General features: G+C 37.9%; 1 protein-coding gene across 2 annotated transcripts in view; it reads left to right on the forward strand.

Moving 5' to 3' along the window:
• LOC126179391 (nardilysin-like) overlaps positions 1-27,662 on the forward strand; it is a 343,267-nt gene that overhangs the window by 78,015 nt on the left and 237,590 nt on the right. For both annotated transcript variants that reach the window (XM_049924604.1, XM_049924605.1), the window contains exons 6-9: positions 2,050-2,255; positions 2,339-2,503; positions 7,554-7,675; positions 7,756-7,876. In XM_049924604.1, coding sequence (XP_049780561.1) covers positions 2,050-2,255; positions 2,339-2,503; positions 7,554-7,675; positions 7,756-7,876 — 614 coding nt within the window. The remainder of the gene's footprint in view (positions 1-2,049; positions 2,256-2,338; positions 2,504-7,553; positions 7,676-7,755; positions 7,877-27,662) is intronic.

Genomic DNA, 27,662 nt, shown 5'->3' on the forward strand with positions numbered 1-27,662 from the left:
GGACACACTAAGCAGATTCAGAAGGATGTAGGTTGCAGTAAGTACTGGGAGATGAAGGAGCTTGCACAGGATAGAGTAGCATGGAGAGCTGCAGCAAACCAGTCTCAGGACTGAAGACCACAACAACAACAAAGGCCGTACGGACCAGAATGAGTATGCCAGTTGGGCAAAATTGCTGCCAGCATTGAGACAATCATCCTGTCAATGCATAAGGTTGAAGACATTCGTTTTTTAAAACACTATGTCCTGTTGCCTGCAGAAGTCTGTAACTGCGTGCTACACATTGTCATCTGACTGCAATTGTCGACCCTTCAAAACCTTTCTTAAGGGACTGAATGTATGAATATCACAAGGGAAGAAATCAAGACTGTAGGGTGGTTGCTGGAGTGTCTCCTACTTGAATTGATGTAACTTCTGTGGTACAACATTTACAATATGTTTTCAATATGGGGATGTGGATTATCGTGAAGCTGTGGCACTCCTTACCACAGTTTTTCCAGTTTTCAACCAACGTGCTGCCTTTTACACATTCTTCATTCTGTGGTGGATGTGTAGTTGTGTCTTTCCTTCACCATCCAAGAAAAGAAAAACAGTACATTGGTCCTATTTGTATGCATTTCGTAATAACATTGCCATAGTCCACATTTCTGCATTTATGGCACACACCAACACAAAGATGTAAATGCCACATTAATCCCTTGCCTACATCTCGTTGGTTATATACCTGCATCAGAATCGCACTATGTTGGACACCTGTAGCAAAAATGAATCATCACTTTGTTTTCATCTACAGGTTCCCTGATAGCGTGTTACTGACCTCAGTGCACTTGTTTCAGTGATTAGTTCCTAAGCTTCCCATCCCTAGTGTCACATGTTATTTTGTATTAACGTACTTTATTCAACATTAAGATTTTAAATATTAGTGAATATGCCATTTATATACTTTTGTTTATGTTTTTTAGCAACTACTGTTGCATAAGTTTTTGTTTTATTATTTTATCATAATTTTACCCCCACTCTGAGACCAATCTTAAGATATGCACATCTTTAGCTTATTAGCTCCAGTTCTGGCATGATGTCTGCACTTATTGTTTGGTTTCCTTGTACCATATTTGTACATGCACTATGATCCACATGTAAGCACTTACAAGCTCTTTTTACATTAACACATTTTATTATTGTATTAAGTCCGCCTCCAAAGCGTAGTGCTAGCGTTTCCACCTACCACGCAAGGGGCCCGGCCTTGATTCCCGGCAGGGGACTGGGCGTTGTGTGTCCTTCATCATCATTGACCTGCAAGTCGCTGAAATGGCGTCATTTCCCCCGCCTGGGACCTCCCGGCCAACAATGCCATATGATCATCTCATTTTTTTCTTCATTCTATTAAATTTTGTTCTTGTATTTTTTTAGGGCTAGTGTTATATGCTGAATACACCTGCTAATTTTGATGCTCTATAATAATGCGATAATTCTCAGTATGTATCATTTACCTTAGAATTGTTAAACTTTTCTTTCTTAAATTTTAAAATTTTTTCTAGCTTGTACTTGTTAGTGGTATATTTTTCTGTACAGCCTTCTGAAGAAGGGCGCTTCTTTTTATTATATAACTTTCTCCTTCATGTTCATACATCAGGTATATGCCAGTTTTTTGCTCGAAACACAGAAAAATGTAAAGCTGAGGATTTCAGTATATGTTAAAATGTTATTTTCTCTGAGTGTGGTATAATGCATTGGTTATGGGATCATTCGTACTGGACTGGAGATGAACTGTGTGAGGAGGTATCAGACACATTTCTCCGAAAGGTTGTGACCTGCTTAAGGTAGACCAAATGTAAAATTTCAGTTTATCCGTGTATGAGGTTGTTCATAAAACTTGTTTTACTTATACTGAAATATTAATTGATTCTTTGCATAACTGAAGACTTTTGGAAGTGCATAAAATTGTAACAACTGAGATTACTGTTGGGAATTATATGGAATGCAATGGCTGACTATTATTTTTAGGCTGTTATTAATTGGTAATCAGTGCAAGTACATTTACTGTTTCAGAATTTCAGATGGCTGCACCACGAGACTCAGTTCGCAAAGAACAGTTTCTCTGTAGTCTTGCCAAAGAAGGTTATCCTGCAAGAAAATTTACATGGGGTAATATGAAAACACTAAGAGATGATGTAGATGATAATGTTTTATATGAAACGTTGCATGCTTTCCGAAAAAGGCATTACTCCGCTCACCGGATGACTGTTGCTATACAGGTGCGTTCTTAGCATTACAGAATCAGCTCTCCTTTTTGTATTTGGTATCAGTTGTGTGTAGACTGAAGATGGCATATTTTCAGGCTCGTCTGCCTATGACAACACTGGAGGACATGGTTTGTGATAATTTCCTGGCTATTCAATGCAACAATGAACCTCAAAATGACTTCTCGGAGTATGTCAATTCTTTTGACACTGATGTATTTCACAAACTATATAGAATGTTGCCTGTGAAAGAGCTTATTCAGGTAAATATATTACGCTGTTTTGAGTAAGATTGTGGGACACGTTAGCTGGTTGGGAGGCCTTTGTACCGCCATAGGCCGGCTTCTAATCAGTTCCAATTATAGATTCTGTGTCAGTACAGTAACTGTTTATGCACTTTTGGACGTAAACAAATTTATCCAGTTTCATTATTGTGGTTTCTGTGTGATATGCAGATTGCAGAATATTATTTTAACCAGTGTCCACCTGAGAACAAAGTCATTTAGTTTCATAATCACCTCCAGTTAGGATGCAGACAACAACCCTCACTGTCGGGTAGTTGCTCGTATGAAATCCAGTCATCAAAACAGCTCAGATTTTAGCTAATATTCCAGTTTTTGGGGATATCACTGTCCCTTCTTTTTGTTTATTGTCTTCTTATTGGTCTTATGGGTCATGCTTCATTTTTTATCCAGTGTTCATATCTTCTTCTTACATTCATTTAATTAATTGCAAATTTTTCTCTCTCCCCACTCTTAACATTTCTGAGTTTGTATTTTGTTTCAGTTAATGTTATTTCCGTCCATTGTTTGTTCTATATCCTTAGCTTCCCTCCTTCTCCTCCTTCGCCTTGTTTATGGTTTGCATGTCCAATGTCTCATTCCTTTCTGTTTGCCTCGTTCCCCAAACTTCTAACTCCTCAAGTTTTTGTATCTTATCCATGACTGTATTATCCTTCCTTTCTTTCCTGTGTTCTTGGGTAACTTCCTTCACTAATTGTTCTATAGATTTTTTCCCTCCAACACTTTTAGCAGATGGATGAATCCTAGTTTTTTTTTTTTTAATCTGTCACTCTGTTACTATCTGGTAAGTAAATATGATTTCTTTAGCCATTAGGTTGTAGTGTTATTTTGGGTAGCACTTCTCTTTACAGGAGCAGTAATATCTGCATTAAATATCTCATCATTATGGTCTTCTTTTGACAGTTCCCTGCCAATTTATGACAATAATTTATGATTTATGTGTGCCTGCATATGCTTCCACCACACTTTTACAGCCCATAGTCACATTCGGGAAGAGCAGGATTCAGTATCTGTGCATTTGGTATTACAACTAATGTTAGATCAAGCTCTTTCAGATGAACTTATGTTTAGTAAGATCAATTACTGTGGACACAGACACCTATCTAGCTACTGAAAAGTGAGTTTTTCTTAATTTCTCTAAATAATTTTCAGTGAACAGCAGGCTGGTTCTGGAAACACTGTGGCCAGTTTCCTGACCTTATAATATGTGCTCCACCTCTAATGTCTTCCTCATTTTATGGAATATTAAATCTTATTCTTTCTTTTTTCCTTTTAATTTTGAGTTTCACATTTGGCATTTATTTTTGATCTGAATTGTTGTATTCGCTCTTGTTACCTTGCCTCCTTTTTCATATTTTACTTCAGTTCTATTTTATATCCCATTATTCAGCCAGGTTTTTGCAGGTTGTTCTTGAAACAACTCATTGCATTCAGTGTAACTATTTCATGCTTCAGTTTGGTTTGTATCTCTAAATGTTCCATGGACCCCTTTTATTCTGCATAAATTCACAGCAACATATTTGCCAGGAGTGTAATGTTCACTGAGAACTTGAGAACCAATGTGTTTCTTTGTTTGTGGATTTTTTTTATATTGAATCAGTTTCGTAGTAGCAATGATGAAGTTGTTTTTAGACCTCTTTCCTAAGGAAGGTGTTGTACCTAGGTGAATGATGAAAGCTTTATTTGGGATTCAATTAGTGCTGAACAAATGATTCACCTAGATCTCTGATCTAGCCATCATATTGCAGTGTTGTTGTTGTTATTGTTGTTGGTGGTGGTTTTCAGACGTAAGCCTGGTTTGATGCTGTCCTCTCAGCTAGTCTGCCCTGTGCAAACCTCATCACCACCTCTGATGCTCCACTGCAACCTATATACATTTGAACTGTACAATTTTTATCCCTCCCCCCAAGTTCTCTTCAATACCAAATTGACAATTCTTTAACGCCTCAGTGTGTATCCTATTAATTGACAATTCTTTAACGCCTCAGTGTGTATCCTATTAATTGATCCCTTCTTTTAATCAAGTTGTGCCATAAATTTCTTTTCTTCCAAGTTTGATTTGGTACCTCCTCATTAGTTATGCACTCTATCAATCTAATCTTCAGCATTATTCTGTAGCACTATATTTTAACACTTTAAACAAATACTTTCTAAAACTTAGATTTGTATTCTTTGATAAAAAATTCCTCCTTGTCAGAAATGCTTTCCTTGCCATAACCAGGGTGCATTTTTTTATCCTTTCTACTTTGGCCACCATTACTTATTTTGCTGCCTAAATAGCAGAACTCATCTACTACTTTTAGTGTCCCATTTCCTGATCTGATTCACTCAGCATTCCGATTTTGTTGCTCTTGTTTTACTTTCGTTGAGGTTAATCTTACACCCTGTTTCCAAGACACTATGCATTCTGTTCAACTGTTCGTCCAAGTCCTTTGTTGTCTCTTACAGAATTACAGTGCCTCATATAGAATTACAACATCTCTGCAAACATCTTCTCTCTGAACTTTAAATCCGTTCCCAAATTTTTCTTTGGCTTTGCTTTACTACTTGCTTCCATGTATGCAATCTTCTTACATGATTCTTAAATGCAAAGATCAAATTATTCTCTGTACATAGTTCTACGATGCAGGTTCCTCCTTCATTCCTTTCTCTTACTATTTTCCTTTCTCTTCCTTTTTCTACTGTTGCATTCTGGTGGCCCATCACAATTAAATTTAAATATTTGAATAATTTCTTTTATCTCACCATACAGGGTGATTGCAATTAAAGCTCCATTTTCAAAATGCTGTAAAAAAAAAGAACCACAGTTCACATACTACAGTGTCTCAGGGGGTCACATTCAGAATGCATTGTGCAACTTGTGCCTTCATTTGAACTATGTTTGTAATTGGAGCACTGAACACAGCATTTTTCATATAACTGCACAGCCAAAAGTCACATGGATTAAGATCAGGTGATCTGGACAGCCAGACTGTGGGAAAATGGTGGCTGATAATTGTAGCATTTCCAAAATGCCTTTAAGTAGCTACTTTCACTGGCTGTGCAATGTGTGGAGGAGCTTCATATTGCATGAAAATGGTCCCACCCACACTTCCAAGCTGTTAAAGTGTTGGAATGAAACTGGTGAGCGAAAGACTTCCATTTTTAGCAGTTATGGTACAGGTAACAAGGCCTGCAGGACCCATCTCCTCAAAAAACTATGGCCGTATCATAAATGATGCCATCAACCCGCACCACACAGTCACCTTTGCAGAATGAAATAGTACCAGTTGATGTTTGTATGAATTTTCCATTGTCTGTCTTTTGCAATTCTGCATATTGACTTGTTCTTAGAGATGGGAAATAGGTTTCGTCTGTTCACAGAATGTTTCCTGGTCATTTATTGTCCACTTCCATGTGAGCAAGAAATTCCAGTGCAAATGTTTGCTGGCAAATCAGCAGGAAGCAACTCCTGAAAATGGGTAATTTTGTGCGAGTAGTGATGCAGGATGTTTCATAGGATTTTGTGTGCTGTGCTCACAGGCATGTCCAAAGTTTGGTCAATTTCCCATGCACTGCATGTGTGCACACTACTGTTTGACTCCTGCAATGCTGTAGCTCCATTTTCTACTGACATTGAATCAGTTGTTTTCCTCTATCTGCCACATTGCACCTCAGAAGAGCCTGTCTTTTTTTAAATTTCATGATCGTTTTCTCTAGACTCTTGGCAGACATGAAACAAATGCCTTTTCTACCCTTAAGTATCTTGAACTTGTACAGAGCTACTGGTGCACATTCACCATTCTTGTAAAAGAGCTTTATTTATGTTTGATGATGAACTACAGTTTCAACCAATTGTAATAAGCGGGAAATCTCACTTCGAGTCCCGGTCCTGCACAAATTTTTATATGTTTGTGCAGGTGATGTCTATTACTGTTAAGTTAAATTTGAGGAATAAATTTCAAGCAGCTTTATCAGCAGCTCATAGTCCTGCATTGAGACAGTAATGGCAAGCATCTCAGAGGCAAATGGAGGGACAGCCATGCACCCCATGTCTCTTATTTTGCTTTTCCTACCACTACAGTACCATTTAGTGGTAAAATTGTTTCCATATCATTTCTCCCTTCTTTGATAATATTCTGTTCAAATGTAATATTGAACACAGATTCTTTTTCTACTGCATTTTGAAACTGGAACTTTAATTATAGTCACCGTGTACATTCTTTCAATCTCTGTGAATGTTGGCTTCGTGTCTTCTCTTGGCTACCTAATATTGCGTACCACAAGAGAGTTGTGACAAAATGCAAAGTGCTGTTAATTTTATGGTGAAGTTACAAAATCTGATAATTTGTTTTGCTGTGCTCAATGTTGTTTCTAATTGCATTAAAACCAGAAGCTAAACTCAAAGATTATCGCAGTGCACAGACGCGTTGGGAACGTGATTGAATATTTATTTCATGGGTGGTGAAATGTTTTATGTTTCCGTCAACTGCTATTTTGAATTTGGGGATTTCACAGTGTGCACTTTCATCTTCTTTTGGCAACAAGGCTCAGCAATTCATTTTTTTTTCATAGTACCTCATAAAAATGTCAGTGTACATACAGATCCCAGGGAACAGAATTTGGAAAAGATTGGATACAGTTTCCTGAAGCTAATTTTTTCCAACGTAGGTTGTTCCATAACTAATCTTGAAGCTTCTGGTAAATCCATCAGTACTATGGAAAAAACTCTTCTCTTCCCACAAAACACAGTGCCCACCACTGGTACAGATTTTTCAATTACAGAAAGTAGGCAGCCAATGAGCTTAACATGTTTATGTTTTGTGTTTGTCATCTGGCCTTTGTGAACAATCCAAAATGTTTGTGAAATCTGCTGCCATGCAGGGGATTGAAATCATACACTTCATAAGTCAGATTTATTTCACAGTTTGTACTTCCTGCCAATGTTTTATTCCAGTGATGGAAGAACAAATATTCTGACAATTGTATGTAGATCACAGTTGTAGTAATACATAAGCTTTCAATGTTTTAGGTAGACCTTACTTGGGCGTTTCCACCAATGTTGGCAAAATATCGCAGCAAACCGCACCATTATCTCAGCTGGGTCCTTGGACATGAAGGGAAAGGCGGTTTATTTGCATTGTTACGTAAAAGGTATTTTATTCAATGTTGCACATTCACCTTCTTTGAAAAGTTTTAGTTTGGTTTGTGGTATAATTATGTGTATGTTTCAGATTATGGGCCACTGATATCTACTGTGGGAATGATGAAAGTGGTGGTGCAGAAAATTCAATGTACTCCTTGTTTACCATAAGTATTGTACTCACAGCAGTGGGGTATAAAAATATTGATCAGGTAAAATGATTTTATCTTTTTTCACACTTATGTTACAGAATTTTAAGAGAAGTTGGCGTATGTTAACCATATAGTTTATTATAATGTAATTATGCAATAAGTGCAACACATCAAACAGAGACAATTGTGAAATCAAATTTATAAAAGTCATATCTGTTCTCAGGGGAGTCAAGGGAGTGAATGTGCTTTTAGGTGGAGTGTGATTCAAATCACCAACTGGTCATCAGCTTTAAGTAAAGTACATAAAGCAGATATTGGGATTTGGGGGGGGGGGGGGGGACATTAATTTTGCTTCCCATCCTTGTCCAATCTGAACTTGGGGCTTCATCTCAAAGGGACACAGTTTTAATGTGACTTAAATCTGTAATCTTGCTTTGAGCAGCGTAAGTTTTCTTTCTGTATATCAATCATATGCCTTTCTCAGCCCATAGTATTCTCTTTGCCCAAAGTGCACATACAGTGTCCATGGATCTTCCATTGCTTGCTGCTGTTGGCAAATTTTTTTATCATTTGTCGTAGCCAAACAGGTGATAGTATTTGGTACCCAGTGATAATCACTCAGTCTTATAGTCTTGACTGTCACAAATATTTGGCTGTTTTTTTTTCTGAATATGCCTCGATTTATGATGTAGTGGTTAGGTTGTAACCTGGTAGCACAGCTTAAATATTTGAGTGTTAATGAGCAGCAGTGAAACTTTTAATCTGTGTTGTAATAAATATGTGGCTATTTTTTTGTGAATATGTCACGGTTTCTGAGGTAATGGTTAGGTTGGGACCTAGTAGGATTGCTTAAATGTCTGGGAATGTAATGACCAGAAATGAAATGTCTTCCTTGTCACAAACATTTGGCTGTTTTCTCTGAACATATCATGATTTATGAGCTTGTGGCTAGGTTGGTACCTAACAATACAGCTTAAATTGCTGCAGGTGAAACAAAGTAATACCTATTTTCTGTTATGAAGTTTAGGACCGTATGAACAAGCAATGTGATTGCTTACCCACCAATTTTTTTTAATGCAGTGGATAACAACAATATCTTTGGTATGTTCTCTATATTGGTGATTATTAACTAAGTAATCATCCATTTTCCTAACACTAAACATATTTGCTCAGGAATCCACTGTTACTATTTACAGGTGGACCTGTAACATCACAGTTCTTAATGAATCAATAAATCCGCATTGCTCATGTTTGATGGGTTGCCATTTATCCTTGAAAAGGAATCCACATAATTAATTGTGATGTTTTTCCTGTGTTGTTTGACAAAGCTGGATGTTTTGATATATGAGCCTTTTTTAAAATTATGTATAACAACTTCAGATTACAGGCTGTTGACCTGAGGCTTAAGTATACGGTTAGAAACAATTTCGTAGAGCAAAATGCTGAGTCTGTGAATGTGAGTCTCTTCCACGTTGTTCAGATTGTCCAAAGTTAATGATTTTTTACATCATTCATATTGATGTATCTCTTTCTAAAATCTTTAAGAATGTCTTTCTCCCAAATATTGTGAGATCTTCCTTAGGTCTTTGGTCCATTACAGTGATTTTGAAATATTTTGTAAGACTTCTTTTTAGAGCTTTTCACTTCATATGACAACACCACTGCAGTTTTTTGGGCTGCCTGACAAAATGATTTAACAGTACGTTTATATGGGATGAGAAATTCTGCCTTAAACAAGACACCTTTTTTCTGTTTTGTTTCACCCATATATGTTTCAGCACTTTTGTGCTATCTTCAGTGGGTTTAATTTTTTTATTTTAATTTTTAATTTTTAACTGTTACATATTAGCATTTGTGTTGTTTATAACATCATGTCAAAGTTCCAGTTATACCTTAATTGGCAAAAAGTGGATGTATGCATTAATTAACATACCTTACATGATCCTATTGTCCATTTATTTCGGTAACTATTCTGCTACACAGTATATCTGTACCAATATATTATTTTGTACTGTTTTAGTAAAAATGGTGCATATGTTATGCGATTTGCTAGTTCTGTATAGTTCAATATTCAGAGTGTGTTATTTGGAATACAAAGACCGGATTGCTTGCTTTATGCACATGATTTCCGCATTATGTTTTGCCTGCTGTGCGGCTGGTGACATGTTGTTTACAGTTATGGTTACGTAGTTAGGTACTGTTTTATAAGTCAAACATAGTTTGTTAAATTTTATGTTGAGTACGGTTTTATGACGTCTGGGTGTCTTGCATAAGACGGAATTTCTCATCCCATTTTCGTAGCAAGCACGGACATAACAAGAAGAATTGCACCACAAGATGATAAGTAAATTTATACATTTTTGTAATTTTGTGCTTTATATGACTGATACATTATTGGACAAGCACTCCTTATCATCCTGCACTAAAATATTGTGCATTACCTACACACACACACACACACACACACACACACACACACACACACACACACACTGATTGAATTTTCTGAGTTTGAGAGAGCTGAAGGGTCATCTGTTTAATTGTTAGAAACCATGCAACAGCCAAGATTGCATAATTTTTTTTATTTTTTTTTTTATTTAAGACTATTGATTTCAATAAACTATGCTGTCACCTTCAGGTTTTAAAATCTTTTGTTGTAAAACATGTTCATTTCACACTGACCTCATGCACAAAATGTCAGGTGGATAAAAATAGCACATTATGAAAGGTTTGTTATTGCTAAAATATTTGAAAATGTAAAGCACCATATGCAGCAGGCTATGTTCATATAAGATTTGCTACAGTAATGTAATTAGACTGTTTTGCTTTGCAAGATGTGGCAACCCTGCAGGCTTGCGTAGGCACAATATCTTTGATGTTGGTCTATAATCTGCTTCTAGTCCAAGCGGCACATCGATGCAACTGCTCAGTCGTGAATTGTGCTGTAGTAAGTTAACACGTGTGTGTGTGTGTGTGTGTGTGTGTGTGTGTGTGTGTGTCTCTCGTCATGGAAATGGAACCGCATAATATTGTGCAACGGTATTCCATTTCTTTTTGCGTTAAATTGTGTGAAAATACGACAACAACTTATGGTAAGCTTCAGAAGGCTTTTGGAGAGGAAGTTATGTCAAGAGCTCAAGTTTTTCATTGGCATAATATGTTTAGTGAAGGCAGAACGAGTGTTGAAGATGAAGACCACAGTGGACAACCATCAACCTCACGGACGGATGTCAACTTGGCCAGGGTGCGTGAACTCGTACGATCTGATTGAAAATTATCCGTGGAAATGATTGCAGAAGAACTGAACATCAATCGAGAAGTGATTCATCTAATAATAACTGAAGATCTTGATATGAGAAAGATTTGTTCGAAAATGGTCCCCAAAAATCTCACACCACAACAGCGAGAAACACGGAAAAATGTGGTGGCCGGTCTGTTAGAGCAAACGGAAATCAATCCAGAATTGTAGAGCCGTGTTATCACTGGTGATGAAAGTTGGTTTTTTCAGTACGATCTAGAGACAAAACGCCAAAGTTCGCAATGGTGCTCAAAGGGATCACTCAGACCCCAAAAAAAAAAAAAAAAAAAAAAAAAAAAAAAAAAAAAAAAAAAAAAAAAAAAAAAAAGAGGCATGCATGTCAAAGTCAAAAGTGAAATGCATGCTCGTGTGCTTCTTTGATTCTGAGGAAATCGTTCATAAAGAGTGGGTGCCTCCTGGACAAACAGTTTACCAATATTACTACAAAGAAATTTTAAAAAGACTTTGTAAAAGAGTTCTTCGTGTATGTGCCAGCATTGCTGATAATTGGATTCTGCATCATGATAATGTGCCATCCCATACTGCTCTGTCAGTACAGCAATTTTTAACCTCAAAACAAATTTCAGTACTACTACAGCCACCTTATTCCCAGATATCGCTCTGTGTAACTTTTTTCTATTTCCAAGAGTCAAAATGGCAGTCAAGGGACACCATTTTCAAACAACACAAGATGTCCAAAAAGCTGTGATGAGAGTCTTGGAGGATATACAAATGATGAGCTCCAGAAATGTTACTATCAATGGCAGAAGCGGTAGAAAAAGTGTGTGCAATGAGAAGGGAACTACTTTGAAGGAGACAACACTAAACTTGACTAAAATGGTAAGCAACATTTTTTTTTCACATCAGTCTCATTACTTTATTGTCGCACCTCATACATATTGCTCACAGTTGCTTGTTGCATCATACAAACATTGCAGACTACAGCACAACTGTTTACATATGCTGGACATATTTTAAACAGTGTGAAAAAGAAAGAAAGAAATAAATAAATAAAAATAAAAAGTGTCTTATACGATCTTGGCTGTTGAATGACACACACACACACACACACACACACAGGTGTGCGCCTGTCTGTCTGCATCAGTGGCAATACCTTTACACCACTACCTCTATTCAGATATTGAGTCCATCAGTTGGTGCGTCTCTTCCCTTATATTTATACAGATGGAGCAAAGAATGTCCAACTGTAAAAAGACATCCCATTGTTGTCTAATGTTGTATTTTGTTGCATCAGTACTCCACTTGAATGAAATTTAGTGTCTTTATGACATGATGACGTACACAAATATTGTGAGATCCTAAATAATTACTATATTGTTAGTAACTGTGAACTCCGGCTGACCAACCAACCAATCAAAACTTTCCTGGAACTTTAGGGTGGAAAGAATAAACTCCATAACACAATAATAAGATGTGCAGGAGGTTTTTAGAAGTGCCCCAAACATGAACAAATGCAAATCCTTTTTGGGAGCCACTATATAAACAAAGATGTGTGATAGTGCAGAATTACAATTTGCTTAGTTTCGAAAGCTAGGTAGCAATGTTAAGAATAAAAGCACAGCTGTGTTCCATCCTAACAAAGAACCAAATTCCTTTTTTTACATGCTTTATATTTACAATACATGAAAAACTGATAACAAGGGCGTGAAAAATTGACATTTTGCAATAAATGCAAAAAGAATGTGAATTCTGTCCCAGAATGCGAAAAAACAAAATTACTTAATATGTGCTGTGGCATAGTGAATTGTACCCAGATGATCTATTTTATGGAGATAGTTTTAAACAGCTTTATCTTCTGCATATAAATATCAAAAATGTAACCAGTTTTTGGATACTGGTATTGCATGTCATCTGGCGAAGCCAGGTTTGGGAAGATAATAGGCGTAAGACCATGTTTACAAAGTAAAAAGTACATGAAGGTAACAATGTATTGCTGTGCCTAGTGCTCTGGAACATTGACTCCGAAAATCTCTCTCTCACACACACTCGTATGCACACGCGTGCACACATATCAACAGCACAATTCTTCACTGCTCACAGAGTATGTGCAGTCACTTTTCTGTGGCAGATGTAAATAGGGGGTGTTTTGATGTATGGTTGCTCAATATACCAGTGGTGATTGGGGCTGAACTACCACATTAACAACACTGCCAATCTCAGCTAACAATTGCGCTCTACCTGTTACCGAATAATTTATATGCTCTGCTTTGTTTGAGTTGTGCTTGCTGGTTGTTTCCTTTTCTTATTTTGAAATGAGTGCAGAGAGCAGTCTTGCTCTGTCACGGGGTACGTATATGACTCACACAACAACAGAAGGAATCGGCAATCCATATGTCCATTATTACATCGGTTGTGTCTTTCCAGGAGCACAGAACATGGCCGTAGGCTGCCAGCCCTGTGAGACAGAGGCATGGGTTGTTCTCCCACTCCACTCTTCTCCCCTCGACAGCCAGAACTCCTCGTTTGTTTTATGTTTGCGGCTGACTGCCAGAAAAGTGTACACTACAACATGAGTACCAGTACCGGAAATAATAGAGCATGTATAAATTATTCGAACTTGTAATCTAGATTTTGCGAAGCAAATTTAATCAAATTACTGACATTTAAAACTAAAGGCACTATATTCACCAAAAGCAGCAACTCCATGATTTTGGGATGACAGCTTCAAAATATTTAGTAGGAACGGTATTGGAAATCCATTCCTTGTTGGCAAATAAATCTGTCACTCTCAAATTGAAATCTTCAAAGTTACACACAAATGACTTTTCACAGGATAGCATTCCTAAGGCACTCAGTCGTTCTTCTTTCATCAGGTTTCACAGGAAAGTTTTAATTCTTTTGAGAACGAAAAGAATCACTCGGCATCTAATGTCATCAAGATAGGCGTTGTTATTAGCAATTCCAAAACTTTTAACAGTCTCGTTGAATGAGTCACAAAGTTCATCCTCTAGAATCAGCGAAAGAAACGAAACTGTGCCAGAAACTTCTGTCAACTCAAGCTAACATAGAAGTCTTGAAGCTCACCCTTCTAATTTCTTTTTTCCAGAAACGTATATGTGTCTGTAATTTCAAGGTATTTGTGCAGAAAATTTGAGGTGTGTTTGTCAAACTAATTTACACCAAATAAGTTGGCTGCAATCAGGTGTCCAGTGAACTGAAAACATAGTTTTGTTTCAGGAAGGATGGCAATGCACACTTCCAAAGCATCTCTTTGTTTTTATGCCCATAAAAAAATTGAAGGCTTCTTGCCAGGCATCGTTTCGTCATTTATGAAACTAATGTTGTTAAGAATTGAGTCAATGTCATCTCTGAAGTTTCACGTTACCACTTTGAAGTTCTGGATGTCTTGTTTTGCTTTGGTCGGTTCGGTTATCTTCCTTTGAAGCTGATTAAAAAGTATGTGTGCATGAGGAATTATCTTGTAGAAAAATAATAGCATAAAATGAATTCGTTATCATACAGTCTTTGTTTGTATGAACCAGCTTTTTCAATAGTAGAAGATAGTTTTATGCTCTCACTTGTTTCAGTGACTTCCATAAAAGCGATAGGATCTTCCCTGTTTTCAAAAACATCTTTTACCACTCCAGAATGGTAATTCCATCTCGTCACACACACACACACACACACACACACACACACACACGGGCCAAGCTTTCTTGAATAATGCTGTGCAGCACCTTTGATGTTTGTGGCGAGTAAAAAAAGAACAAAGAAATACCTCAAAGATGTACAAAAAAGGTGCAGGCTGTGTGATTAACAGAGGCTGCCATAGATATAATAAGGTTGAACTGATGCTTATAACAGTGGATGTAGTTTTCATTTGGGTATTTGTCTTTAATTGGTTTCTGAACCCGATTCGACTTGTCACTTGTAATGTTTGCACCATCATAACTATGAGCTATTAGTTTTGCTCCGTCATCTGTAATTGTTTAATTTCTTTCAGAGTACTCTCAGTTATAGTAGGAACATTCTGAATTCCTGGATTAACAAAGTTTAAAATCCTTCTGTAGGTTTCACTCAACAATATAATGCAAAACAACCACCAATTGAAATTAGCAAGTCACATCTGTGGTTTCATCTGTGATGATTGCAACATAATCAGCATGTTTTATCTCTTTATGAACTTCATCACGGTACACTTCCAACATGCATTGCAATAGTTCGTTCTGAACAGTCTTAGGAATGCCTTTGAACACTGATGCTTGACTAAGATGAATGTGAAGATCTTTATCCTCTTCCACACTCAAGTGAATCAGTTCACGGAAAACCCCCTTATTTTGAAAGGCATCAGATTCATCGTGGCCCCTGAGAGCCAGTTCCAAAACACCACAGAATTGAAAACAGTTTGCAATTAAGATCAATATATATCTCTTCTTTTTCGTGGCCCCTGAGAGCCAGTTCCAAAACACCACAGAATTGAAAACAGTTTGCAATTAAGATCAATATATATCTCTTCTTTTCTACACGTTTGTTGTGGCTGTCAGTTGTTTGCCTATTTAGCGAATCTAATTTCTGCTGAATGTTGGTTTGGGCTAGAAATGAAAGACCAAGCACATTATTCATGTGTCACTTTGACATTTCATATAATTTTATTTTAGCCCATATGTGCCCAGTATCAGTTATTTTGGTCTTACCCCAATGAACATCTTCCCCAAATAACACACAAGGAAAACAAAAAACAACATTGATTTCTTCACAGCTACAAATCCATTCGTTGTTTGGTAAATTTCTGTATTGATCTTAAGGCATAGATTTTTTGTTTGCTGCTGCAGATTTAGATTCTGGAGTGGCCTACCTAGGGTTTTTATCTGAATTTTTTCACTTAGAGTCCTGTCACTAAATGGCATTTTTAATAACTCATTTACTTAGTTCACATTTGCTATATTCACAGTCAACTAAATTTTCCCTTACAGATAACACTGTGCACACACCTATATAAGGTCAATTACCTGTATACCGATGCCTCTCCTTTAGTCTTTTTCTTCCTCCTGTTTATCCCGGCTTCTTGAGATCTCTTGTGAAGAGACACGATACAACAAGTTCTGTAGTGGTGTAGGCCAATCAATGAAGTTACACAACAGTTAATAATTTAACTTTTGAAAATGCCAGTTCATTGGCATTTATGGAAAGGAAAACACTCTCATACTCTCATGCGGTCAAGAAACTTCATGCAAAATTTTGTGTGTGTAATGGGCCTTACTACATCACAAATCAATCTAATGCTTTACAGTGTTGCTAGGCAACATAATCAACAAGGTGAAGCACTTGTCTCTCAATTAATTTCTAACTTGGTGCATTAAGTCCAAACGCATTTGTAGCTATTGTACGCGATTTACTGGACAGCCCGATCACGCACTGGCGTGTAACGTATTTCAAATCGAGCGTACAGGTTTCAGTTTTCCCTGATGGGCAAAATGACTCTTTTGTAATAACATGATGTGTCTGTCTCACATAAAGTTTAAATGAAACTGGATTTACTCTCCATTCGGGTCAAGATCACAAAATAAAATTCACCACATACGTCATCAAACTGTACACGCTCACTTTTAGCACTCTAAGTGATAACTCCTCTCAAGCAAAAGCTGCACATAAATTCACTTTTTTTTATGCAAACAAAATTCAAAACATCTTTATATTAAACAAATAAATTATGGCATGTAATTACTAATTAAACATTTCTGATTCTGAATAAATTTCAAGAACTTGTGTTTCATAATCAGTAGAATTTTATCGCCTGAGAGAAATTATTAGTTTGCTAAAACAGATTCAGATTACAGTCGACTCGTGTCTGGACAATGACGTCACGAATTGACACTTGCTTGGAATGAACGAAATACCTGTACTGAAAAATACTGTCCGTTGAGTAATTTACTGACTTTTATAAAAAAATTGGTGCCTCTTGCATTGCTACACCTGACCTTACATAAGTTTGTACAGAACTGTATTACATGAACGTAACAAGTATAAACAGAAATACTACACTGTTCGTTGAAAAACAGATGCTCAATATGTAGTGAATACATTAGATTTTTTGTTCTGTTCCTATAGCCCTGCTGTTGTGAAATATACCAATATTAAAACAGTGCACCGTAGTTTCAAAATCGAAGTACATAATTATATTAAAATTGTACATAACTATTTATAACAATAATTAAATTTATTATGTATGTATTTGATTTAATTAAGCATTAATTTGCATTTAGGAATGCTTTAGTATTAACTTGCAGAAATATTATAGAACTATACAAGAAGTTTGTGCCCTGATGTATTCTAACATGATCGCTGCATGGCAAAGTGTGCTTCTAATAGGTCCTGCACTTTACTGCTCTCTGTCAGCCAAACCAGCTGTGGCTCCATTCGCCGCCATAAGGAGTGTGTAGAAACGGATGGCCCACTCTTTCACACGGTGCTTATGAGAGAGGCAGTGCCAATCTGCAGTTGGCTCCAAGGTTCGGAAAACCACTGCGAGTGCGCATGCATCAAAATGTGCCTTTTCAAATCAGAAAATACATACTCCGAAACAGTGTTCTACATGCAGTCCGTGTAGATTTCTCTTTCTTTCTTTTTCATACAACTGGTACCACGGCACAGCAGCACTGTCTCAGAAGCCACTGCTGAGTATTTGTGAGGCTGCATGCCCGAAATTTAATGGATATAACCTTTCCACATGTTTTGACTGCTGCGAAATTTTTCCCCTAACATGTGAAGACAGTTATTCTCAGTTCTGCTTCGCTGAGTGCCATGTAGGTTCTATGTATAGCACTGTCAAGTACACTTAGCACGGCTATGAATGAACAAAGAAAAGGGGAAACATTCCAGTCAAAAAGCTCTCCAATACCACATTTTTTTAAACAAAAAAAGACTTTTTCAAGCAATCAGGCTTTGTCTTCGGGCACATAGCATGACAGCCTTTTAAATTCGTACAGATGAATTTTGTCTAAAATAGGTGCTCCATTTACAGATTACATTTACTGGCCCCTACTGATAACTCTAGGAAGAGAGTGCAATTACTAATCAAATGAAAAACTATTTAGCTGTTAATTCATTTGTAGATTATTCACAAAATTATAGTAGATGTGTCATCTTAATTGAAAAAGGAAACAATTTTTGGAAAGTAATTACTTCATGCATACAGCAATATTATCTCAAGTAGGTCTAGATTAACATGTTGTATTGTTAAATTTTGGTATATTGTATTCACTGTTTTTTATACATGTACAGGGTTATTACAAATGATTGAAGCGATTTCACAGCTCTACAATAACTTTACTATTTGAGATATTTTCACAATGCTTTGCACACACATACAAAAACTCAAAAAGTTTTTTAGGCATTCACAAATGTTCGATATGTGCCCCTTTAGTGATTCGGCAGACATCAAGCCGATAATCGAGTTCCTCCCACACTCGGCACAGCAAGTCCCCATCAATGAGTTCGAAAGCATCGTTGATGCGAGCTCGCAGTTCTGGCACGTTTCTTGGTAGAGGAGGTTTAAACACTGAATCTTTCACATAACCCCACAGAAAGAAATCGCATGGGGTTAAGTCAGGAGAGCGTGGAGGCCATGACATGAATTGCTGATTATGATCTCCACCACGACCGATCCATCGGTTTTCCAATCTTCTGTTTAAGAAATGCCGAACATCATGATGGAAGTGCGGTGGAGCACCATCCTGTTGAAAGATGAAGTCGGCGCTGTCGGTCTCCAGTTGTGGCATGAGCCAATTTTCCAGCATGTCCAGATACACGTGCCCTGTAACGTTTTTTTCACAGAAGAAAAAGGGGCCGTAAACTTTAAACCGTGAGACTGCACAAAACACGTTAACTTTTGGTGAACTGCGAATTTGCTGCACGAATGGGTGAGGATTCTCTACCACCCAGATTTGCACATTGTGTCTGTTCACTTCACCATTAAGAAAAAATGTTGCTTCATCACTGAAAACAAGTTTCGCACTGAACGCATCCTCTTCCATGAGCTGTTGCAACCGCGCCGAAAATTCAAAGCATTTGACTTTGTCATTGGGTGTCAGGGCTTGTAGCAATTGTAAATGGTAAGGCTTCTGCTTTAGCCTTTTCCTTAAGATTTTCCAAACCGTCGGCTGTGGTACGTTTAGCTCCCTGCTTGCTTTATTTGTCGACTTCCGTGGGCTAAGCGTGAAAATTGCCCGCACGCGTTCAACCGTTTCTTCGCTCACTGCAGGCCGACCTGTTGATTTCCCCTTACAGAGGCATCCAGAAGCTTTAAACTGCGCATACCATCGCCGAATGGAGTTATCAGTTGGTAGATCTTTGTTGAACTTCCTCCTGTAGTGTCATTGCACTGTTATGACTGACTGATGTGAGTGCATTTCAAGCACGACATACGCTTTCTCGGCTCCTGTCGCCATTTTGTCTCACTGCGCTCTCGAGTGCTCTGGCGGCAGAAACCTGAAGTGCGGCTTCAGCCGAACAAAACTTTATGAGTTTTTCTACGTATCTGTAGTGTGTCGTGACCATATGTCAATGAATGGAGCTACAGTGAATTTATGAAATCGCTTCAATCATTTGTAATAGCCCTGTACTTATCCATAACGAATGAGATGTTGAGCTCAAGAAAATAGAAAGAGATTAGAATTATCCATCACAAATTATGTGCGTAGGATTTTACGGTAAGCAGTGGCAGAACACACACATTAAAGATGGTTCCAATTGGCAAGGTTTCAGAGCCATTGGCCCCGTCTTCAGGCAGAAGGCTGAAGGGGAAGGAAGAGGAGTGAGGAAGGAGGACTTGAGAGGTTTAGGAAAAGGGGTAGATTTCGGGAAGGTCACCCAGAACCGTGGGTCAGGGGAGAATTACTGTAGGTAAGGTTTGTCAGTAACTGATTGTTTTCGTTGTTGGATTTTACCATAAGATTTCTTTGACTATGAAAGTTAACTGAAAATGATTGTTGTTTATTATTATTAAGTGTTATTCCCTACTCAGTGTCATCAAAATAATCCTTGGCTTTGTAGTTAGAATTATGTAAGAGGTATTGTATTTTATTGAACTGATGACCTAGAAACAATGGAGAGGCTTCGTCCCTGCCATAGCCCACCATGGTACTCAACCCCACAACAGGCTACAGCAGTCCATTCACCCCACTGCCCCCCCCCCCCCCCCCCGCCCCAAACCCAGGGTTATTGCACAGTTCGGCCCCCTGTGAAACCCAACCCCCCCCCTCCCGCCTCCCCCCACGGTTCCCGGGAACGTCTCACCAGACGAGTGGAACCCCAATGTTTGTGTGGTAGGGTAATTATGGTGTACGCCTAGGTGGAGACAGTGTTTGCGCAGCATTCGCCGACATAGTGTAACTGAAGCAGAATTAGGGAACCAGCCCACATTCGTTGAGGCAGATAGATAACGGTCTTAAAAACCATCCACAGACTGGCCGGCACATCGGATCTCGACACTAATCCACCTGACGGATTCGTGCTGGGGACTGGTGGCGTCACAACTGCTTGCAGTAGATTCATTTGAGCAGTTGCGAGCGAGCTCATGCGCATGCGCAGTTGAGTTGCGTTGCGTTTGAGTAGTACCTTCTCCCGCCTTTTTGCCAGAATGCTACACTGGTAAGGGCCAGTTATACAGTCCTCGGTTAGCAGCTGCTAAATTCTATTGTGGGAGCAGTGCGGAAAACGCGTTGTACGAACATGTAATAACGCCTAAACGGAGAAAAAATGCGGAATAACTAAAACGGTGATTGTGGCAGGGTTAGTCAAGTTAAACGGAGAATAAGTTTTAACCCTGGCAGGAATAGTCACAGAATTAGTGATGACAAGATTGTTAGAACGAGAAGGAGAAGAAACGGGGATATCACACAAATTATGGAAGAATATGAGGACTCCAAATTTATATAAAAATTTCGTACTACTGCTTCAGAAGCTAGAGCGTATGAATGAAATGTGAAACTAATTCTTAACATGAAACTTTTTGCTTGTAGTAGGCCTAATAGGCATTTGATATTGGTACTTCGTGATTATATTCTGTCGTGTTATAAAAATGACCATTTGTGCCAAAACAGTGTTGTTTATTCAGTGTGTGTTACAATTGCTGCAATATTAGGCAGACCTATTTCGTGACAAAATACACGTAATCAGATCAAGAAACCACACCAGTCTTGGGTTCTATTCATGTTAATAGCATTTTCAGTATTAGACAACATTTGGTTTTTTCATGTAGCAAAACGTTTGACGAACTTTGATGAGCTAATAGATTTTTACCCAAAAGGAAAGCACGCCATGTAAAGCTGTACTAACGTTAGTGAGAAAAACAGTGCAAGGACTTAAGGATTGAAGAAATGTGTACTGTCTTGCTTGTCTATTGTCTTCACCGGTTTTATGTATCCTATATTTAATTTTATGTCACACAAAACATAACGTTATCAGCTAACAGGCAATAAAGAGTGCAAATTTTCTGAAGAGTTACTGTTCTCCCGGCTACAAATAATCCCATCCAGTATTTGTTTGAGTTTTTTTTTTTAAACAGGTGCAGGTTGTTAAACCGGCCAATTGGTAGCAGGAGAGGCACCACAGGAAATTTTAATTTCCACTGTCCTGAATATAGTTTGATGGCACCCATTACAAAATGTTACATGTTTGAGTTCCACAGAACGAAATGCAGTGATGTGCGATAGAATGCTGTGTGAAGAGGCGTGCGACTGCACTTTGGCACATTTAAGGCCAAACAATATGTCTTACATTTCCTCAAACGCATATATTTTATGTATCAGACTCTTCAGAAAGATGTGCGCTACAAAATGGACATTTTTTGAAAAGTCGATTTTTAAAATTTTTGGTTTCCTACCTCAAACGCTCGAGGGTTGGGTGGGGCACTATCTAGTATTGCCCCAGTTCGGAAATATCGTAGATCCGGTGCAGATCATTATTGCCCCGGTTAGGAAATATCTTAGATCCGTTGCAGATCTACAGAGCAGTCTTAAGTTGTAATGGGGAAGTGGGTAGCCTCACGTGACCCATGTTTACATTTGGTGATTTTACTGTTCCCTTTTCCTTTATTGCTCTTACATCTAATGAAAACAAAACTGATTTCTGTGGCCGGGAGCTATCAAGTTAATTACATAATTACGGAAGGCTAAAATATGTTATTAATTTCATATTTTATTTTATTTCCCCTTTCTGATAGTCCAGCATTAATTGCATTGCAGAACAATGAAGTTATTTCTATCGATTTGCTAAAGAAATTTGGCTTTTATTAATCTTTTTCGCTGAACCAGCCAATTTATTACCAGTTTATTTGAAACGGAGTGTTTAATTTCACAGTATTGACTAGTTTAAACTGTTCGCTGCAATTCAGGTGCATGTTTTCATCTTGTATAATGTATGGCATTATGCCATAATAAAGAACCAGACGTGAGATAATACAGTACTGGTAATCGAACAATGTTTACATCCGACTCTGGACATACGAATGTGCATTTTAAGCCGAATTATGCATGGTTCACGAAATACCCATGCTCTTAGAGTATCCTCTAATATCTCGTTTCTTTTATGACATTATGTAAGTGGCTTGTTATCAGGTGTCATCTGGAAAGTGCTGAAATGAACGTATTTCTAACAGGTCGCTGGAAAATATTGCGAATGGTGGTTTGAAAAGCGTTGCTTTCAAAGTAAATTTCCTTTTACGCAAGATGAACTATGTGCGAGAATGTACGATGAATTTCATAAATCTCAGAGCATTTGACTCTTCATTTAAAAATCAACTCTTTGAGTACGATGATTTAGAATAATTTCGAGCCCAGAAGATCTAACATTTATGTCATTCTTAAACATTTTACTGGCACATTTGTGTGATGTATCATAAAGTGTAACACGCACAAAAAGGGGCAACAGTATATGTGAAAGCTTTTCTTTTCTTGTAGCAACACTATGCATATTAAATTAAACTATTAACTTTCCCTATTTGTGTGTTCGCGTTACCTAACAGTGATGTTGCTTTTGGCCGACTACATCATGTGTCCTACGTTCTTAATATCCACTGTCATCGGCTGGTGAGATCACGTGACGTGAGCTATGACTGACTTACAAAAGTGCATTGCAGTCACAATTTCAATGCTTTGGTAAGTAACATGCGGTGTTTGGTGGAATTCGAATTTATACTTTCGTAATATGAAAATATGCAGTGTACATGTTGCTGCACGTCAGACATCTTCCCAAAACGTGTTTGGTTCCCTGAGTTTCATTTTCTAAAGTGCTGGGAAATTCTACGCCCATGTATAAAACCATAACCATTCAAAAGACTTAAGTTTTACAGTTCTGAGGAAAAGTATACTCTCACTTAACACGGAAAAAGTGTATTTTAACCCGGGAGGAAATTACTTTTAACCAGGAATTCCGAGAAAAATTCTGGAATTTTTTTTTCCTCGTCCACATATACACCCTGGAGGTACACTCTAACTGACCTTTTAAATATCTGAATTTTAGTTGTCTCAATGTCCAAAGGCAATTTACTGCACAGTTTTTTCCATTGTAGAAAGTCCTTTTTTGTGTTTCTTGTTTGCTTTCTTTTAATTAGTTTAGTTAGGCTCTTGTTACACGATCTACTACTGTTTGTGAGGTAATTGCTGATATTCTTCTTGATGTGCATAAATTGGTAAATGTATGAGGGTAAGTTAATTATTATCCGCAATTTAGCTCTATTTTTGTTTATTTTGTTAGTACTGTCATTTTATGTTGATGATGCATGCTTTGTTTATTTTTTGTTATATCTTTACAATTTTCAAGCTGCTAGGTTAGTTTCGCTATCACTGCTCCACAGTCTATTTGCACCAAAGAAGAGCAACATTCAGTGATCCGTTTTTTGTGGTCAGAAGGCGTATCAGGGGCTGAAATTCATCGAAGGTTTTCAGTACAGTATGGGAACAGTGTTTTGCCACAATGGAATGTTCACGATTGGATCAAAAAATTCCGAAATGGCCGCACAAATGTTACGCACGATGAAGGAGCCGAATGACCGTTTACCGCCACAAATGAAGAAACCATTGAGCGTTCACATGAAATATTTCTCTTAGACGATTATCTATTGAGGAAGTGGCACATCGTCTGCAAATTAGTCACAATTCTGCCTACAAAATCATCCACAACAGACTTGGGTTTCATAAAGTTTGTGCAAGATGGGTCCCAAAACAACTCACACCGTTGTGTAAACAAACATGCTTGGACATCTGCAAAAAACATTTGGATCACTATGGTAATGAAGGGGACAACTTCTTAGACAGGATCATTACTGGTGTCAAAACATGGATCTATCATTACAAGGCGGAGAGTAAACGGCAGAGTATGGAATGGAAACATCCAAATTCGCCATGCAAGAAAAAGTTCAAGACCCAACCGTCCACAGGAAAACTGATGCTTACAGTTTTTTTGGGATGCACAAGGTCCAGTACTGGAACATTATGGGTAAAGGGGCACAACAATAAACAGTGTACATTCAAGTGAGATGCTTACTGCCAGGCTGAAGTTGAAGTGAACACCGAGGAATGCTGTCAAAGGTTGTTGTGTTGTTGCATGACAATGCCCATCTGCATACTGCTGAAACACTTCAGAAACTCAAATTTGAAGCACTGGATCATCCTCCATATAGTCCCGATCTTGCTTCTTCTGACTATCACTTGTTTGTTCCACTGAAACAGGCATTAAGGGGCTGTCGATTTGCCTTGGACAAAGCAGTGAAAGAAGCGGTGCATTGCTGGTTTGCAGCTCAACTGAGAACCTTCTTTTATGAGGGCATCAGGAAGATTGTACAACAATGGACCAAGTGCGTTGAAACGCAAGGAGACTATGTCGAAAAATGATGATCTTGTAAATTTCCTATTCGTTTACAATAAAATTTTATAAATAATAATTGACTTACCCTAGTACTTCCATGGTGCAGTTAAAACAGGTGGGGACCTGTTTAAAAAGAATACAGTTGATTCTTGCATAGCAGGAAACAGCAACTAGCCAGTGTTATTAAAGCCATTTATTTGCACAAATAGTGCTGTTACTGGTTTCGAACCAACGGGTTCGCCTTTAGGCAGCTTTTCTTGTTTAGATTACATTTGTTGTTGTTAACATTAGTTTTTGGCCATTTTTTCCCCATTGTGACGGAAGATCCTTGGGATGATGGTGCCGTATAGCAAAAACGATGTGGGAAATAGCCTTTTTAACTGCAACTGTACTTAATGGTGAACAAAAACAATGAAACCAAATCTCTAAGGTATAACTGGATTAGTTTTCAGTTACTAATGTTGGAATCCCTGTCTGCATCATTATTTTGCGCTCTTGACTGCAGATAAAACAGCGCCAAAGAATTTCTCTCTCTGAGAAGTTACAATGTGTACATTGATCTGACAGCAGAAGATTTACAACGTATAAATGTCCCATTGTATGCAATTTACATTGAATGAGTATTGTTAACAGGTAAAATAAACAAATAAAGTTTTGTTATATACGAAGGGAACAAAGTAAGTATAAGAAAGAATTATACATAAATAAATGTTATGATGGTGGACATTATGCTTACAAGTGATAACTAGTTGAAAGTTCATATTAATTTAACTATTTTATTAATTTATAACTAAGTTGTTTGTTATATTTTAATGTACCATTTCATGTTGGGTTAGTGTCTACATGTTGTTATTGTCAAATGGGGTATTTATTTACGTTTCAAACTGGAAAGCAGGCAAATGAAATTTTATAGAAAGGCTGCATTGGCTGACTCATTCTGTTTATTGAGAAGATTATGTTGGTGATCAGCGTTTATGTACATATATTTCTCTCTCTTTGAGCAGATTCATGAGGCCTTTTTTCTCAGCTTGGTGCAGCATCTCAACAAAATTTTGGATCTTTTATACTTGATGACTGTTCAGAGTTGTGTGCATTGCTATTGTGGATTTTGATATGTTGTTCAAATTATGACATATACATTCTTTTTGAACTTGATCTTGAAGCTTCTCCTAGTTTGTACTGTATAGCAGGAGTTTGTATATGTCTGATCGTTTGTCTTGGTAGATGTTATTCCTTAAGTTATGAGTATCTAGTCACTTAAGTTTATTGTTTTTGTGGAGACTTATCTTCATATTTGTAAACAATTTGCTCATTTGATGAGATATGGTCCCTAAAAAAGAAATTACAAAATATTTTAGTTCTTTCTACTGTCTTTGGTGTTAGCTGCCCAGGAGCCTTGATTTATGTTGTTTTGATTTTTTGTATAGTTTATCATAAAAGGACTATATCCATTGTTTGAACCTATGAATTTAATCATGTTAAGTTCTTTTCGTTGTTCAACTGGTTCAAGTCGAATTTTAGGCAGATGATGCTCTTTTTTCTTTGCAAGAGTCAACTTTTATTTTGTACACATCCACAATCTCAGGAGAATGTCAGTTTTTGACAAAATATGAAAAACAGGTTTTTACAGGGCCCTCGGTTACTATTTTTAGTTGTTACTCTAATGGCTCTGTTCTGTAGTTTGAAGACTGCCCTGTCCATGTTTTGTCTTTGGTAACCCCATAAATCATACCATAGCTAAACATGGATTGCATATAGGAATAATATTTATGTATAAATCAGTGTCTCTTACATGCTGAGGTCAGGACTTTAAGGGCTCATGACATGTTCTTTGCCAATGCATTCATGTGTTGATAATATTCTTCTCGGGTATGCAGCCGGATCATAACGTCTTCATGACACAATATTTCTGTGGTCCAACTGGCCGCCGTCTTCAGGTGAGAGTGCTGGTGCACGATCTCGCCGGAACTGACTTCCTAGCGCAAGCGGCGGCCCCTATATAGGCCGCAGAAGATCCACAACGCGTGCGCGAGAAGGTGCCGTAACTGCCCTCTAGCGCAGTAAACATACCGTGCCGCCAGTGGTGGAAATAGGCGAAACCGAGATATCGCTGTCAAAAAATTAAAAAATTTTTATTCCGACGATTGAAACACAGACCATTGTTTTTTAATGTCAGATAACACCGGGTCCCAAGTCTTACTTAAAAGATAACCCTTGTCTCTATTAATAAGATTGCCAGATAAACGAATCTCTATGGATTCTTTTAAAACACAATCCCAATAGCGAGATGCAGGGGCAACCATTTGTGTCTCGTCATAGAGCATTCTGTGTCCCTCAGTGAGACAGTGCTCCGCCACTACAGATTTCTCAGGTTGAAGCAGCCGTGTGTGCCGCTGATGCTCAACACATCGGTTCTGAATGGTCCGGATTGTCTGACCAATATAAGCCTTGCCACAGTGGCAAGGGATCTTGTACACACCGGGCTTCCTCAAACCCAAGTCATCCTTTACAGAGCCAAGGAGCGCTCTAATCTTGGCTGGCGGATGAAAAATACTTTTGATATGGTATCTTTTCAGAATTCTTCCTATCTTCGAGGAAATGCTCCCAGCAAAAGGCAGAAAAGCCACCGATTTGCAGGTATCTTCTGGTGGTTCAGGCGAAGGTCCAAACTGGAAAGCACGACGGATCTGTTTATCTGTATAGCCATTCTGCTTGAACACAACC

The sequence above is a fragment of the Schistocerca cancellata genome, chromosome 1 (genome assembly GCF_023864275.1).
Source record: "Schistocerca cancellata isolate TAMUIC-IGC-003103 chromosome 1, iqSchCanc2.1, whole genome shotgun sequence".
Taxonomy (NCBI): domain Eukaryota; kingdom Metazoa; phylum Arthropoda; class Insecta; order Orthoptera; family Acrididae; genus Schistocerca; species Schistocerca cancellata.